General features: G+C 33.0%; 1 protein-coding gene across 3 annotated transcripts in view; it reads right to left on the bottom strand.

Moving 5' to 3' along the window:
- Positions 1-1,782: 1,782 nt before the first annotated feature.
- Positions 1,783-18,572, bottom strand: part of LOC148605109 (uncharacterized) — a 43,561-nt gene continuing 26,771 nt past the window's right edge. For all 3 annotated transcript variants that reach the window (XM_088549554.1, XM_088549553.1, XM_088549555.1), the window contains 10 exons: positions 18,279-18,354; positions 16,224-16,330; positions 15,150-15,298; positions 13,923-14,019; positions 10,814-12,889; positions 9,264-9,419; positions 8,734-8,786; positions 7,751-7,862; positions 6,650-6,761; positions 1,783-5,751 (listed from right to left, as the gene is read on the bottom strand). In XM_088549554.1, the coding sequence (XP_088405680.1) occupies positions 4,016-5,751; positions 6,650-6,761; positions 7,751-7,862; positions 8,734-8,786; positions 9,264-9,419; positions 10,814-12,889; positions 13,923-14,019; positions 15,150-15,298; positions 16,224-16,330; positions 18,279-18,354 (4,674 nt within the window). In that variant the 3' untranslated portion in view covers positions 1,783-4,015. The remainder of the gene's footprint in view (positions 5,752-6,649; positions 6,762-7,750; positions 7,863-8,733; positions 8,787-9,263; positions 9,420-10,813; positions 12,890-13,922; positions 14,020-15,149; positions 15,299-16,223; positions 16,331-18,278; positions 18,355-18,572) is intronic.

The following is an 18,572-nucleotide window of genomic DNA, read 5'->3' as shown; positions in this document are numbered from 1 at the left end:
ATTTAGTATTCCAATTATTTCAATCATTTCATAAATGTTAACATTTTACAATAAGCAGCAGTTAATGCACTGACCAGTTTAATTTACCAGGACTTTTTTTCAATTTGTTTAATTTGTTCTCATTCTTCAACTGTATCTCTGTAATACGACAAAAAGCTTTTTTGTCCTGTTAATGTCGCATGTTCTGGTTCCATCTTAATTTCAAAATATACATTTGTATTAATACAGTCCCAAATAAATGAAATCATTTTGACTTACTAAAAACTTAAATGTTTAAGTTTTTCCTTCCTTTTTATTTGATAGACAACCAAGAGAAGATAGTATATCCATAGCCTATTCATATGTGGCATAGTACATGCATTTATCAAAGTGCTGAAAGCACTGTAGGGGTGAGATTAATTAATAAATTTCGGTTCACATTGTAAACTTTACCAAAACTTTTTGTAAACTTTATCATAATAGCAAACTTTATACAAATGCAGTCCCAATGATAAGTATAGTTAAAGAATCAAGTATGAAATTCTTTTTTTTTTTCACAGCAAATAATACTTATTAAACATAAGATAATTCAGGGTTCGCCTAACTCATCCAAATAAGTGACAATAGCAAATGTCTGTTTAGTGATCTGATTTAATAGTCAAGTAAATGCCATTATGCATCAAGGCATTGGTTAAGTCTGAATGGCATATGGTTTTCTTGTCACTATTTTTTTCAATTGCTTAGCTGTTCACTATCTGCCTAAAGACTACTAAGATGCACTGTTTGCCAATTGGTTGTAGTTTGATGTCCTATGGCAGGTTTTTCATGCATTTCATAACAGTATTTGATCAAACACTGTTCTGTACTTGTCCAAAATGCTTAGTCAAATCTGATGTGCTAGCACACAGAACCAACAACAAGCAGAGGGCATGCCACCTTGTTCAGACTGATTATTCTGACCCTTAAGCAACCAGTCATCATTCTATTTACAAGCAGTGAGTACCAATTTTAGTATTTGGTACCACCTGGCTGGTGATATAATTCATGATCCATTCTGTTTAACTTTTCTTGCTTTTCTTTTCTATTTCTTGAATTCAATTTTATAATTCATGCTAACATGGCATCTCAAGTGAAAAATTAGTATATCTCAAAGTAACTTGCCATCTGGACAAAAGATTTAAAATTTTGAACATGGAGCAAATATTAAAAGTGGTTACACCATTTTACGGCAAGTTGAAAATGATCAACTTGTGACTTAGTCACCTATAACAAAAAATTCTTATTAACACTGATTTTGAAGCTTTAAAATTGTTCCATTCACTTTCCATATGATACATTAAAATTATTGATTAGCATTGTTGATCTTTGAACAATGTAGTGACATAGTTATGTGTTTCAGTCTCCATTTCTTTTGATTGGTCAACATCTTAACTATTAAAATCGTTGTACATGTTTTGTTAGTTCTCTGTAAGACACATTCATTTTAAATTGTGATACACATATTTTCCCTTCAGAAACTACACACTGCATGCATGGATACCAGGGTTAAAGATTTAGGGTTGAACCTTTACAAAAAAAATCTGGGTAGCTTGACTTTTTCATAAAATTCTGTATTTTTTCTGCTTATAAACTTCGGCTTATACTAGTATTTTTAAGCTTTTGGGCAACTTCATACATTCACACCTGTTTAATCCTGCAAACACTGTCAAAATAATCATATCAAAAAGATAGTGTAACACCACTTGCTCTTTCCAAGAAATCTGATACATGAAGTACTGAATGGAGTAAAATAAAACAGCATAATCATGTTTGTATAAAGAATTTAATTTATCACTGATTTTATATACAATGGATTTTGAATGTGAAAAAGGCAAAATAATCTTAAGGAGGTAGACCAAGGGTAAGGGACACAACCCTTACAAATCATTGGAACGTTTGTATTCAGCATTTTACATCAATGTCATGTAAGCATCAAAGTAACTTAGATTGATTTCATTCTGAGTCAAATGAAAACTTGATAGCCTTTGGTAAAATTGAATATGATACAAACATATCACTGACTTCATGAGTTATGTCCCTTACCCTAGGTCTACCTCCTTAAATGATAATGACTGGCCACTGTACAATATTTACAAGTAAGATATGCAGTTCTGAACACAAGATGGAAATTAAAAACACATGATTTATCACAGAATAACATAACCCTTAGGTTTTTCAAAACGATACATATAAAGCAAAATTTACAGATTCATGGATATGAAATAGATGAAATGAGTTTACAGCAAAAACAATAGCTAACTTCAGGGGATACAGTAGGTCTTCCCTTGATTGAATTGCCACTACATGATGAACTGCCTTGGGTAGTTATATGGACAACTGAAAAGGAGATTTAAATTTGCTATTATTTCATAGGTATTTCAACCTATGTCTGGTGGAAAATTTAAATCTCCATCTTTGTTGACCAATTAACTACCTAAAGAAGTTTCATCAGGTCAATCAGTCAAAGGAATATGAACTATATGATCTAAAGTTAACTGTTTTATTCACTATAATATTTGTTATCCTGTTTCAAAATCAACATCCCTGCAAGTTTCAGGAAGAAAACTTCATAATTATTATTGACATTTTCAAATCTAAAGGACTTAGGTAACATGCTACAACATGAAAATTTTACAAGGTTCGGATAATTTTGCAAAGAAAAAAAAAACAACAATTATTTAAAGGTATATTATATGCATCAAAAACAGTGCGCTATTTTTTTCCTGAAAACATCAAAATACATGTCATGTATTGACAATTCAAATATTTCAACATAATCAGATTGATAAAGACAACTGGAATGATAATATATTAACGAGTTAACATTTCTCCAAATTAGCAAGCCACACTCAGGGATCTGGGAAAATTTTTTATTAATAGTCAACTTCATGACCATTACTATAAACTATATCTCATCAGGATCTCATATAAATGTATGCAAAGTACATAAATTTTGAAAGCATTCATGAAATTAATTTTTAAGTCCTTCCAGAAATTACTATAATTATACCAATATTTTGCTCTTAAAATTTCTGTATGTAAAATAAGTTGCATGCTAATTTAAAAAAGGAAACAATTTGCATGTACTGAGTCAAATAATTGACTGAAATTGATAAATGCAATGCATAAGGCCATCCTAAATAAAAAAAATTAGGCTGCTACTAAGGTCATATAAATTGGTTGGTCTATGCTGTCATTTCATAAAATATATATTCATTTAACGCAAATTTGAATTTAAAACCAAAAGAACACTTCGTCTCAATGACAAAAAAAATATTTCCTAATTGGGACAATGATATAATAAAAGTTGTATAATCTCAGTTATGTACCAGCACAAAATGAACTTGGATATAATTAGGACTATGTATACTTAAAGTGCTATTATTGAACAGATTGATTTATTATAAACTAAAGAATCTCAATGCTGCTTAAACTATTTTCTGTTTTTCCAACAATCTAACATCAATTGTTCCATTCAGTCACTGCATGTAGGATCTAACAACATTTTATATTTCTTTCTGTTCAGCTGACCTTCCTGATCAACCCATCAGAATTAATCTGACATGATTTTGATAGTATTATTCAAAGGGAAAACACCAGAGGATTCCGAAAAGATCATCTGAACAGAAAGTAGAATGGAGTGTTGTTAGATCCTATGTGCAGTTACTGATTGAAACAATTGATGGGTCTAATTTTAATTAGATTGTTTCTCCAACAGAATAAGGACTACTACCAAAACACTGTACAAGAACACAGGCTTTCATAACACACAAATCCAAAGGGCAAAACCTTGTAAACAAACATCAAAAATGCATTCTAGATTCAGAAAAAAAACTTACATACATGAAAAATACTTGATTCTTACTACATGAAAAGACCAAATAATAACTTGAAACATAAAAATTAACAAAATCTCATGATTAATATCTGCTATGCAAATTATTTACATATTTTAACAAAACTAAAAATCTTAACAAGAACTTAATTTCAATAGACGCTATGAAGATTCACTGTTTTCTCGTTGATTTGTGTCATCAACATCACTAAGATTACTGGCGATGACATCAGAAATAGACATTACAGAGACAACTTTAGGACTGCGTGGCATACCAAGATTGTCATCTATATCGCCAGCTATGCTGACATTTCCGTCAGAGTCCTCCATGTAAACGTTTGTTCTAGCACTATTATTAGAATCAGCATCCGATAGGTTTCCATGATTACCTATTTCTTTATTGTCAGGTAAGTTAAATAGGCCACCATCAACTTGATCAAGTTTTTTATCCTCCAAAGTTTCTGTACATGACAGTTCAATCTCAGCTTGTTTTGATATATCAACCCCAGTAAAAGATTTTGAAGGAGAGATTTTAGCATCACCGTCATCCTCCTGACTTAGTGCTCTTATGTCATCAAGTAACGATTCAATATTTGGTTCATCATCTTTAGCCTCAGCCTCATTTGATTTTGAATTAGTCTTTTCATCTTCTTGTAAAGTTTTTTCAAGATTATTTGAAATTTCCTCAACTTCCATGCTCTTTAAGTCATCATCATCATTGCTAGAAGCTTCAGAGAAATGATCTTTGACCTCCGAAGTATTAGAACATTCAGAGTTTTTCTCAGAACTATTGCTATTTTCATTTCCCTCATCATTTAAGACTACATTAATTATTTCACCCGTTGTGTCATCAAGAATTTGATCTTTTAAAAGATTTTCATCAAATGATGGAAAATTATTCTCAAAGTGCTTTTCAGCTTGACTCTGTTGTAGGCTAGAGCTACCGGTACTATCTTTTTCATCTTGAGATGCGATAACATTTTTCTGGATTATTTTTCCAATAATGGATCTAAAATCGGTTGGTGATTGCTGCGGTGAAGAATGAGCTTCTGATGATTTTTTTAAATCAGTTTGCTGTGATGAGGATGTGCTGACGGTCTTTTGGGATAAGCTACTCAGTGAAGTAACACTGTCTTCCAGCAATACAGGAAGAGATTCAATGGGTGAAGATGGAACATTGATAGGTATTGAAAAGGACTGAACATTGCTAGATTTAGAATTTCCAGTACTACTTGTCACAAGCTGGTTAACACCCTTATAATAGGAAGTCCCTTTGATGACTTGAGGCTCTAAAATAAGAGATTGAACAGCGGGCTTTATTCCTCCAACAGGCACATTGACTACTGTTGGCCCAACAGCTCGGATTGGGGTTTGGACAAAACTAGGAGTGTTCTGAACAGAAGAAATAGGACATCTCACCACCCTCATCGGCACTTGTATAACAGGTTGTGACACCATATTGGCAGTTGTTGGTTTAGGTCGTATATGTACCGGAGAGGAATATGTGCCTGGTAGCGAGGACAATGATGTACCAGTAGCAATTCGAGTTGTAGGCCTAGATGATCCCTTATCATAATCTTCAGGGTTATCAATGTATACATCTGTCACCTTTGGCAATGATTTAGTCCGTTTTCCCTTCCTTGCTTGTTGTCTTTGGGACATGTTTTGATAAGGGGGTTTCACCTGCCCAAGTTGGGCAACATGAGGAGGTGTTTTGGCCCCAACTATTCTAGCAGGTCTAGGAGATTTCTGTTGGGGAGTTCCATCCCCTTCCTTTTTACTTTTTATGTGCTGTTTTATCTCTGGCAAGTGATCATAGATTCTATCACAAACAACTGCTATTTTATCCAACTGGAAATCTAGTTTCTCCTTACTGATTCCCCTCTGAATATGGAAGTCTGAATAAAAAAAAATTAAAATCAATTTACTGTTATACATGAATAACTTTTCTTAGTTTTAATGAAAACTTTTGTCATCTCTATTGTTACCTTTATCCTCTAGTATAGACTATCTACACAGTTCTCCTAGGTGTAATAGGTTACCTTTAACCTCTAGTATAGACTATCTACACAGTTCTCCTAGGTGTAATAGGTTACCTTTAATCTCTAGTATAGACTATAGGTGTAATAGATAAAAGAATACTTCATTGCAAAATAAATCCTTTACAGGTTAGGCAAGTAAACAGGACATACAATAAAATTGAAACAAATTACAATGAATCTAAAATAATTATTACATAGATCACATAGATACAATGTAAATTTTTTAAAAATGTTCACAGAGATAGAAAATTAATTCAAAAATAATCATGGACCCATAAGAGCAGTCAAACAGACAAACAGACGAGGATTTGTGCCCTTTGTTTATACGGGATATAATGAAAGGGAGCATCCATCTATCAATTCATTCTATCAAAATATATTAAAACCCACACTGTTTTCAATTTACGGGTTAATATGTGGACAGAGTGACAGACACAAAGACAAAAACAAGCATGCAGATTGTAATTTACTATAATATGTTAGTCACTGGACAGATGTGTGGTAAAAAATCAAATACTGGTAATCATTTCATTTGACAATTTCTCTAATTTTGCACTAGATATATTGACAGACCTAATTGCACTAATTCAATATAGCAGAAATTGACCAAAATTCAACTGTAAAGCAGAGGAAATTTTACTCCCGGACTTAAATCAACAAGTTCCAGACTTCCTAACTTCTCAATTATATCTTTATCAGACACCACTACCTAATAATGCAATTTGTTGTATTCTGCTGTAGTTAAATTTTTTACCTTTAAGATCTTCTAATTTTGACTGCAGCTTTTCTTGATATTGTTTAAATGTTTTTACTTTATTCTCCAATTGTTTTGTTTTTGGAACTTCAGCTCGTAGGAACTCTAATGCCTAAAATATAAACCAATGGCACAAATGGTAAATTTATATTAAATAATATATCTTATGAAAATGTATTTCATTTAAGTATAAGTGATGACCAAATGAAATTAAACAATTATCGTGATCAATGTACCAATAGTTTAAGGAGGTAGACCTAGGGCAAGGGACATAACACAATGGAAATCAGTGATATGTTTGTATTATATTCAATTTCACTAAACCTTTCAAGCTTTCCTTTGAAAAAGAATAAAATCAGTCCAAGTTACTTTGATGCTTACTTGAGATTGATGTAAAATGGTGAATACAACAAACGTTCCAATGATTTGTAAGAGGCATCCCTTACTCTAGGTCAACCTCCTTAAGAAAAACTTTCGATTGTTTCATACCAAATTTTTTGCTTATAGTTAATCAATCATACCATGAATCAAAGTTCCCAACAATGAGTGAAATTTCTTTCCATGAATTAAAAGGCGTTAACTTCTTTTTTAAGTGTCAGTAATTTGAGATATAAATAATATGAAATGCATTGCAGTTTTATCATCAAAGGGAAATAAATCACTTTCCCCCATCATTCTATTGTAACTTAAAATTTGCTTTTCTGCAATTGACACTAATAAGAAGAACAAACTGTAAATTCATGTTCATTAGACCACAAGTTATAAGACTGTCTGTTTCTTTTGAGCACGATTCATTATTTTCCAACTTTGCCAGATTCTCACAGATTCCAGCACTTTAATACCAAGGCATGAAGTATCTTCCATGCCCTGTATAAATATTCACCAAGTTATTGTAAATGTACACACCATTTTTACATAGTAACATCATCTACAGACAACAAGAATGTCATATCATAATATGACCATAAACTTTTGCAGTCATAAAAAATGGATGCCATGCTCTGATTTTGTTGCCATGACAATTAAAATTGGGAATATGGTAAAAGGACTCTGAGAATCAAGAAATTCTTTTTCTTGGCCTTATGTTTAAGATTTACTAACCTTATCAAGAACAGCAGTTTTAGAAATCCCAGGTAAAGCTTCAGAGCCAGGTAAAACTACTGATGCTATGTTTTTGAGTTGATTGTGTTCTTCTAGTCTCATTTTCCTATTACTAAAAAAAAAAAAAGAAAAAAAACATGTTCTGTAGGCAATATATTTTTGATAAATATTTTGATTTTTATCATAATGTTTCTGCATAGGTAGTTGTTCCATGGAAATTTTTCCTATACCAATGAATGATATATAAGATAAATATTAATCTTCCTAAAATACAAAGTTTTGCTACTTTAATAAGACATTGGTGTAACATTATTAAATTAGTCAATATGACAACAGAGGTCCAAATTTTACTTCTGAAAGTGAAACGTTCTGAACTTTTTTCGCATCCTTAATGCAAGATCCACCAGAAAAAAGTGAAAGGTCCTCAATAGGAGTAAATGTTAAGTATGGTAAGGTCAGGACCTTAAATAAATGAAATAACAATGGTCCTGCATCAGATATTGAGTGTTCCAGATCTGACTGACAATAATAAACCAGATAACGGTGAAGGTAAAATAAATGTGCAAATTCATTACATTGTATTTAAAAAAAAAAAAAAAGAAAACAATACATCAGTCTTCTCTTGGCCACTTAATTTTTCCCAGGTTTTTTTTTTACTATTTTATAGGAAAATACTTCATTCTTCAGTAAAATACATGTATATCAGTTTCATTCATCAAAAATCAGAATTTTATCAGTGGCAGAGGATAAATTACTTGAACACATAGTTTTTGCCACCAACTTAACAAAATTTTGCATTACAGAGTATGGAAAGGAAACTCCCTAATTTATGTTTGGCTACTCCTAGAACTTTTGAAAGTAGTGCACTCATACATGAAGGAGAATGTATATTTAATTAAATAATTGTGCATATCATTAGATATCTATGGATTATCAATTTCAAACATGTACTCATTAAAAAATACATTTATTTTTTTACTTACTTTTCCTTTCTGGACTTTTTGCTCACATCAGCACTTTTATCATGTTTGTGATTCTGAAATATGAATAATTATTCAATGTAAAAGTTCTACCATTTATTGGTTTTCCATGGTAATCAAGATCAGAACCCCCTTGTATTGTCAATGTTCTAGGATTCCATCTTCCTGTCACCCGGAGCAAGTGCAATTTCAGTATGGGAAAGTTGATTATTATGCCCCACTTTCCCTTTGGCAAGTAGAAAGCTTGCATTTTTTTTGGAAGCAAACTTCAAGCACAGGAAAGTTAATCTTCATTTAGAGTTTTCCAATGGAAACCTAAAATTTTTTAAAATCCTAGAACATGACTGTAAAGAAAAATCACCATGACCTTGACCTTTGAACAAGTAGATATACAGTTCATTTTCCTGTTTGTACCCAGTTTTTATTAATCTATTGATGGGTGTTAATTTGAGAGTGTTCACCAAGGTGCTGAATATTTCAAAAGTCACAGTTACTCTGACCTTTCACCTTTTGCAATTGATAAAAATACACACCTCTCTAATCTCCACTTGGTTGACCATGGAATTATAGATAATATCTAACTCAGCCTTTCTTTTCCTTCTTGTTATATTGTTTAGTGAACATGACCTGCTGTGCCACTTGGATGTAGGTAAAGGGTCACTGTCTGGGACAATGTTAATGGTGTCAGTCTGAAAAAAAATTGAATATATTAGTTATTGAATCATGTATGATTTAGTTAATGAGATTAAAAAAATGCATCAGACTGTTCAAAATCAATAGTAACTTGACAACTGGTGCAAGCTTAAACTAGAAATACTATACACAAGTTTAAATAGAGAATCAACCCTACCTGCTTCAAATGGAGAATCAACCCTACCTGCTTCACATGGAATTAAATCAAATGTAACCCTTAAGTAAAGGTAATCAAGGGAACCAAGGTTACAGCGGTAATCAAAAGAATGCAATCCAGGGACAAAGACCAGACATGGAATACAGACATACACAACAAAGAACATAAAGTAACTAAAATCATGCATACAAAGTAACAAAAGCAAATGAGCAACTCGGACTCCACGAAAAACTGGGAGCATGGACCAGGTACACCGGTAGGGTAAGCGTCCTCTGCTTTTCTAGAAACACCCACCGAGTTGCTCATAAAAAGTCAAGTCCAGGGTAGACAAACAAGGAAAGGAAAACTGAATAGCTCTCTTTCTTCATACACATCTACATATGATTCCAAACCTTCAAATAAAATATCATTAAAATATCTAGACCTGTAAAAGAGAAGCTGCACTCACAAGAAATGTGGTCAGACCAGACCGTGTGAATCCTATGTACACCCAAACTTGGTTTCTAGGGATATCATTAGTTTTGATATTATCTATTCCATTCAAATGACTACAATTTTGTAACCAACAATTATATCAAAAGCCAATATTTATCACACCTCCAAAACATACAAGCTATTTAAATGGTAGTCTCTGTAAGAATCAGGCAGATGGTGAAACATGGAATGAAAAAACCCACCATTTTGAAAGTTTAATTTGACAACTTGCACCATTTGAATCAAGGGAAAAAGACAAGATTGTCCATATCAGTTTGGTACATTAAGTTATAATATCATTGAAATGCACTGAAAATGAACATTTCAACAGCAGATAACTCTGTCAAAAACTTAATTTTTCTAACATTCTATATAAAAATTTCTGAGCAAATCCAGTGATGCAGAGATCAAATATAGAAAGCATAGTTGAATGAAACTATATTGTCAGATCGGTGGGATTTTGACATGCATGTTTCTCATTTTCCCATTTTGCATGATTCTTACCAGAACTTATACTTAACTAGCTTGAAACAGCTCTTTCCAAAAACTCAGTAAAAATAGCAAAAAAGTTGTCCATCACCAATTTTACAAGGAATATGCAAATTTAAGGTACACCAATCTTATTGAACTATTTTCCCTTTGTTCCGTTTAAGTGGCTTTTGATGTTCCAATATATTACATAAATTCATTTTCAAAATTTGAAATGAGTCGCATTAGAAGAGAACTTGAATGAGTTGTTTGTAAATTTCAAACACATACCTCAGAAAAGCTTGTAACATCAATATCATCCTCTTCCTCCATATTCTTCTCATTTTCAGCAGTAACTCCATCATCTTCATCTTCAATAACAATGACATTAGATTTCTGTGATGCAGCATCCTGCATGTCGTCATCACTCAGACTATGAGCAATATTATCCTCATCTTGAGCATCAAGTACAGCAGCTTCATATTCATCCTCAGTGTCAGCTTTTAAATTAATATCTTTATCACTACCCTCGGGCTTAGACTCGGACACTTTGGTTATATTGCCTAAACTGATATCACCTTCTGCCTGAGTATCTGATGACTGACTTGATTTGGCACTCTGAGAGTCTTTTGCACAAACATCTGAGTCATCAACTTTAGAGAGGACAGATTTGTCCTTGTTATCCTTTTCAGTACATTTCTCCGTTTTTAATTGAACAATAATAGATTCTGTTTCATCAGCGCTATTTTTTCTATCATCAGCTTTCAACTCATCATTGTTTTCATCACTTAAATCAATAATAGGCTCAGAAACTGGGTTTTGACTTGATGAATCTGATTTGCTGCATTCCAAAGATGTGATAGATGAATCATCTACATCATGAACAATATTCCTTATCTTATTCGCTTCATCTTCAACAGATTTTATTAGTTCAGATCCATCCGTAAGGTCTATACATGGAGATTCTGAACTTTTTGTAATGTCACTGGATTTATTCATAGAAGTGTCACTATTGCCGACCCCTTTATGTCCAGCTCGGCTCAGTTGAGTTATAATTTTTGGCTGAACAATATTTGGTTTCACACCACGACATTTAACACATATTTTTTCTGATATGCTATCTTGAGAGAGAACCCAGCTAGTTATATCCTCAGTTGTTAAGATTGTATTACATCGCACACAACGTAAAACAGCAACTGGTTCAAGTGGATCACCAGGAAGAGGAATAGGTTGAGCTATTATACCTTGACCTTCAACCCCTTGTAATGAACTATCAACTTTTGACTTTTTTACATCAGAGTTCACAGCCTGCCAAGAAGCTTTTCGTTTTGCTTGACCATCATTGATCTGCCCTGAGATAACTTGTTGCTGCTGAGTTTCAGGTTTGAGAACATTACCTGTATGTTTTGGATGAATGGGTTGAGCTACGGCATTAGTATTTGATACATCTCCTTGGCTTCCTACTACGGAGGTAGATCCCACTCCAGGTAATGGAACACCTACTAGCGATGTCTTCATGCCAACAGTATTACCTTTGAGAACATTACTGGACTCCTGGACAAGTAGAATTGATTGATTTGCCATGCTGGTAACAGAAGTACCAGTTGTATTTGACGAGGAGGCAGCAACATTAATTGGTTGACTGATATTTATTGCTGTTGTGCTGCCAATAAAACTAGTTTGTGTATGGGGCACAAGTAAAACTGATCCAGGAGGTATTTTTGACTTATCTACAACCGTAAAAACTTGACCCGTAGTGATTTTTGGAATGACTGGCCCAGATACCAAATTTTGTTCAGAGGAATTTTTTTCTTGTCCTGTCGGGCAAGAAATCTGTAAACGACTGAGGCCTGAGATTCCACCAGGTACAATTGAAGTTGATGATGGTGCACTCTGAAGACGTTTAGCTAGTTCTGACTGGTGAAGCTCTGCTTTAACAGCAATCTCCTTTTTCTTTTTCTTTGTTTCTGCTTTAACCTCAATAACATCATCATCATTGTCATTGGTAAGATTTATAACAGGGGATTCCCTTTTTGAGGTTTTAGGTTGCTTGATAATTTGTACTCTGATAGAATAAACAGAGTCTGGGAGTTTTGCCTTTACTTCGGGAGGAATGATGGCAGGAGAATTAGACTTCGGTAATATAGAGACACAGAAATTCCCAATGTTGAAAGTCCTCAATGGTGGATAGTTTGAAAGAGCTATGCAAGTTGTTAAGCTTGAGAGAATTTTTGCTTTCATGTCCTCGTAATCACAGTTTGATATTACTTCTAACAGACGGAGATTCTCTAAATATTTGTCATCCACTGAATGTCCTTTGCTGCGTAAACATATCCACTGAGTATGCCACTTTCCACTTAGTAAAATCTGAAAAAAGAATCAAAAGTCATTTAAGCACATCAAACCTTTATATTTTAAGATTCATATAATATGAAAGTACTTTATTGATGGTAACAATTGCATGGTTTGGGAAAGAAATAAAAGTTCACATTGGTTTCCACAAATTCCTATCAACCAAATTAATGGAAAATTATGTTTTTGTTGGGAACCAAATTTCGCCGTTTTGCCAAACCAATGAAAGCCATGGAAGGAAGTCATGGAATTTTTTACCCCAGGAACAATAATACTCCTACAAAATCCATTTTCAAACTTTATGGATCAATAAAACTTAAAAATGTCACGAAAATCATCCTTACAAAATGACATTATTGGTTTTACTTTTTCCTTAAAGTCAATGCTCAAGAGTGTAAGGTTTAAAACATAATCTCTCAATGTCCCATCATGCCAGACAGGTCCAGATTGTTTTGTTTATGAATGCTGGTGAGATCTATCAGTAAAATAAATGTTAAAACAATTACTTTCATCCCTTGTGACAACATAATTAGTTGTTAAGACTATTAAAGTTTCATCATGTTTTATTTGAATTTGATTGTAGTCAACTACACATGAAGTGTTTTCTTGCTTATCAGACAGATGTACTATAAAGTTTAAAAAATCTCATGAAAAATTGAATTCCATAGAAAACAAAAGTGAGCATCCTTTGATTAGAACAAAAGAAACTATCAAAACATTATTTAAATCCCTCAAAGCCCTTTTGAGTTATAATATTAGATGAGACAGACGGAGGACAACTGTATGCCATAAAAGGTCCATGAAGAAATGGGCACAAAAAATATCAAATGAATATCTGAATACATGTATATAAAAAAGTACAGAAATTTAATTTGCTGGATGACGGACAGACTGTCAGGAAAACTATATTACTCTTCCATGAAAGTTGCAGACATGGGACTACTAGTTGACAGATGGCAAGATACTGTACACTCCATGTCTTTATTCTAAATGACGGAAAATAATAATGAACTGATAATGAATAATAATGAAAATAATAATTAATTACCTCTTTTGGTATGTTAAATTTGCCGTCTTCATGAGTACTGTGTTTAGTGCTGAATTTCTCAGAGCCACATGTACATCCACTAGCACAATGTTTATCTCTGAAATATTCAAGTATTGATAGTGTTACACATTGTATCCATTGTACAATATAATTTATAAACACTAAAACCTAAAAATATTAAAAGCAATGGTATTCAAAGTATTCTTATATCAGTGTGCAGTCCTTCCACAGCTCATGTAGATTGATTTAGTTGCCAATACCTAAACCATAAAACACATTCATTGCACTTTTCAGATTTAAAAAAAACAACCGTATTCTAAACTAGATATAATTGTGATGGAATCCATGTCTGATGGCCTTGATGTGGTAAAATGTTATATGTTAATCATGTATAAAAACCAATAACTTGACCCTAAGATCAAAGTTCAAAGTCAAAAATCAATCATGATATGTTACAAATCTATCTACACATATGCCAAATATCAAAAGCCTACACTGTCCAGAAACAATTCAGACGGACAGATTGATAACTATAAGGGTGCCCACCACTTTTCAGGGCAAGGCCCTAATGCATATTTACACTAATTTGTACTGCAAAAAGTAAAAAAAAGTAAAACACTTTCAAGTATTTTAACGGATTTTGCAATCTGATAGGACTTCTTAATTCAAATTAGACAACTATGTATAGAAACCATCTCAATAGATACCAATGGCAATTGCTGTATCTTAAATTTCTAACCTTGACCTGTGACCTACAGATATATACATTTATGACAATACACCCTGACATAAAATCAAGTTCATGTATCAAGTCTATATTTAAACAGATGTTATAAACAACAGCAAGATTACTCACAGGAACATACATGCAATTTATTTCAGATAGCCAAGTAAATTGGACGTAACAAAGGCCTGACTAGAACATTATTTATGACTTACAGGAAGAAGTAAAGTTAATTTCAGGGAAAAGAGTTAATCTTCCCTTGAGTTGATTGAATGATTACAACCTGATGAAATATCTTAGATTGTTAACTTGACAATTAACAATGAGATTTAAAATTTTTATCTTTTCAAATTTACTTTAATCTAAGTTAATCTTAAATTTTTATGTAAATAGTAAATTTACCTATGGAAGTTTATCAGGTCAATTTCTTTTAATTAAAACTAACCAAAGTTAACTACATAACTTGCAGTAAAAAATTGAGGTCAATGAAACCATGCTCTTACCTATGATAAATGTTATACACAGTTGTACGGGCACATGTCGAACTTTCATCATCTGACAGAATCTCAACACCTTCATACTCATCTGACAATTCATCTACATTCCATGACCCCTGACTGGATATCTCAGATCTAATATTGCTGAAGTCAGTCTAAAAGAATAAACAAAATGATTTTTGAATCTTCGCTAACCCATTCCCACTAGAGGACCTCTTGTCTCTTTGAAACATTATTAAACCTATTACTACTAATGAATTTATTGATATTTTTTTCAATTGTATGATATGGACTTCATAATAACTATGTGGCTGATAAAACCCTTCCTTCTCATAATCCTGAGTATGGCAATTTAATCTATGCATCACTAACTAGTAATTCCTACAGAAAATTTTGGGTGGTAGTGGGTGCCCTGCTCTTTTTTTCATAAGCACCCTGCACTTTTCTATCAATTTTCACTACATGCTTGGAAGATTAGCCTTCAATTTTGCCTCTAACATGCTTGAGTGCCCTTTTTGACCAGGATTACCCTGCCCTTTTTAAAAGCTGCAGGGAATACTACAAACAGATTCTGTTAAACATATAAAAAGCTAAAAATTAAATAACATGAGGACAAATCCTGAAACATTTCAAGTATCAGCTGTTGGAAAAAAAAAATTCAAAACGATGTTTAAATATTCAAGCTCAAGCATATCTTATTATTCACTGTTAAATTTTTAGTTTAAAAGATCATTAATATGATTAACTCCACTATGATACACATTTAGGTAGGATCTGAAAGAAGGCACCACAACAGCTATGGGCTATTCCAGAATAAATTGCAGAAGGGGGGGTGTTGGGAGGCACCTCTATCAAATTTTGATGGGTGATCATTATTTAAAATAGTAAACCTTATCAAAGAAAGAAACAATTAAAATTGTATGGATGGGGGTGGGGAGGGGGGGGTGTCAAATGACCCCTACTCCTCCCCCCTCACACTTATTTCTGGCATAGCCCTAAAACATTTTAAATATTTTGGGAATTATTTACATTATTTGGTTCATTGCCCAACTAACCGCATGTCATTTGTAATCCACTTACCATATCTTTCTTTGGTTGTTTGAATGCACCAGTGGTCATCAGAGATTTTGGTTTGAAAGGAGTTGGTTTCTTCAACTGAGCTTCCAACCTTGTTGTGGGTGCAGTGTCTGTTAAAATAAAACATATCTGATCGATATTCTCATAAAATGAAAGGTCTATTTTTTCAAAGTTTTAAAACTAGGGGTAATATAAAAAAAGTGTAACAATGACATCGACGTAAGCCAGAAAGACCTAATCGATATCATTGACAGTCAAACCTGTCTTAAGGAGGTAGACCAAGGGTAAGGGACACAACTGTTACAAATCTTTTGTATTCAGCATTTGACATCAATCTCAGGTAAGCATGACAGTAACTTGGAGTGATTTCGTTTTGTTTCAAATGAAAGCTTGAGCGGCTATAGTGAAATTGAATATGATACAAACATATCACTGATTTCAAGAGTTATGTCCTTTACCCTAGGTCTACCTCCTTAAGTGACATGCCAAGGAAGAGACAAATAATGGTCATATAATACAAGTAGTCTTTATATACAGGTTGGTTCTAAATAGAATGTACTACAAAGGGATACTATAATCATAGATAATTAAGATGGGATCAATACAGGAGGTGGCTCAGATAGGTTTGACTGTAGATCCACACAAATACTAAGTGTCTAAGGCAATGATAACATTCATAATATTTACACTGACAATAGTGTAATACTTTTGCAAACAAGAGGCTCCGTGGAGCCTGAATCACTCACCTGGTTGAATTTTGCCATTCAAGGACAATAAATTAAACAAGAAGTTGTCCAACAATTTTGACTCAAGAAAACTTTGATAGGACTTATCATAAGGATCATTTCAGTATATGAAAGTCTAAATCTATGATAGTCTTCAAGACATTGGCTGAAAACTATAAAAAAAAAAAAAAAAAACCCTGTCAAGGGCAATAACTCTTATAAGAAAGCGTCTGACAAATTTTATGCCTGAAGACTTTTGTACTCCTAAAAATAAGGATCATTTCAGCTATTGAAAGAATTTGGCTAAACCTACAATTTTGGAGATATATGCAAAAAACTACTGTCTGACCCCTATGTTCCATTTTTATTAACAGTGGCCATGTTTTTCGATGGATCAAAAAACCCCACTTCAATTCTATGCAAGATACCCAACAGAACACTTCTAATGAGTTTTGTTTCAATTGGTAAAATAGTGTCAGTGGAGAAGATTTTTGAAAGAAATAACATAAAAAATAGTTGAAAAAGGGCAATAAGCCCAACATGGCTTAATTGAGATATATGCGAAAAACTATTGTCTGACCCAAATGTTCTGTTTTTAGTAATGGCGGCCATGTTTTTCGATGGATCAAAAATCCCCACATCAGTTCTATGCAGGATACCCCAAGGAACATTCTTACCAAGTTTGGTTCAAATTGGTCAAGTAGTGTCAGAGGAGAAGATTTTTGAAAGAAATAACATTAAAAATAGCAAAAAAACGTTGAAAAAGGGCAATAAGCCCAATATGGCTTAATAGATCAAAATGAAAATTTGACCGCAGATAGATCTCATCATGCTGAACACTTTTACCAGGTCAGAATTTGGCTAAACCTAACCGTTTTGAAGATATATGCGAAAAACAATTGTCTGACCCCTATGTTCCATGTTTAATAACGGCGGCCATGTTTTTCAACGGTTCTATGCAGGGTACCCCAAGGAACATTCATACCAAGTTTGGTTCCAATTGGTGAAGTAGTTTCAGAGGAGAAGAGTTTTGAAAAATTGTTAACTGCAACGACGACAACGGACGCCAAGTGATGGCAATAGCTCACCTGGCCTTCGGCGAGGTGAGCTAAAAATGACGAAAAACAATAACAGATCTTTAATTATTTTTTATCTATTTTAGAATATTTAACATATTTTTCATGGCTATAGTTGCTGCTTAAAAATATAAGAGAGATTTAAAAATATACCAGTGATAGGAACTGACAAATTGTGCCAATTCATGTTCCTACAGAAAATGGATGAATCTACAATTACTAGTAAGATCCGAACATCATTATTTTAGATTACTGACCTGTTTGAAACTGTTCAGGTTCATAGTCATCAATATCTACATCCATATATACTTGGGGTGCTGATTCTAAAGAATCCTACAAAATAAAACAAAATTTTGAAATCAACAAATTACAGTCTTATTCTAATTATTATAGAACATCATTCATGGCTAGTACTTAAGTAGCTGTCTTTGTAAGAATCATGCAAAATCTGAAAAATGTGATACACCCCAAAAAAGGCTACATATTTTAATTTTTGTAATTAAATTGTTTTATGGGTCTATACTATGAAATGTGTAATTATTCATTCAAAT

This window comes from Perna viridis, chromosome 10, assembly GCF_037379345.1.
Source record: "Perna viridis isolate PV_CMFRI_1.1 ecotype Kerala chromosome 10, ASM3737934v1, whole genome shotgun sequence".
Classification (NCBI taxonomy): Eukaryota; Metazoa; Mollusca; class Bivalvia; order Mytilida; family Mytilidae; genus Perna; species Perna viridis.
Note: the sequence above shows the minus strand (reverse complement) of the source record. Positions and strands in the feature narration are given on the sequence as shown.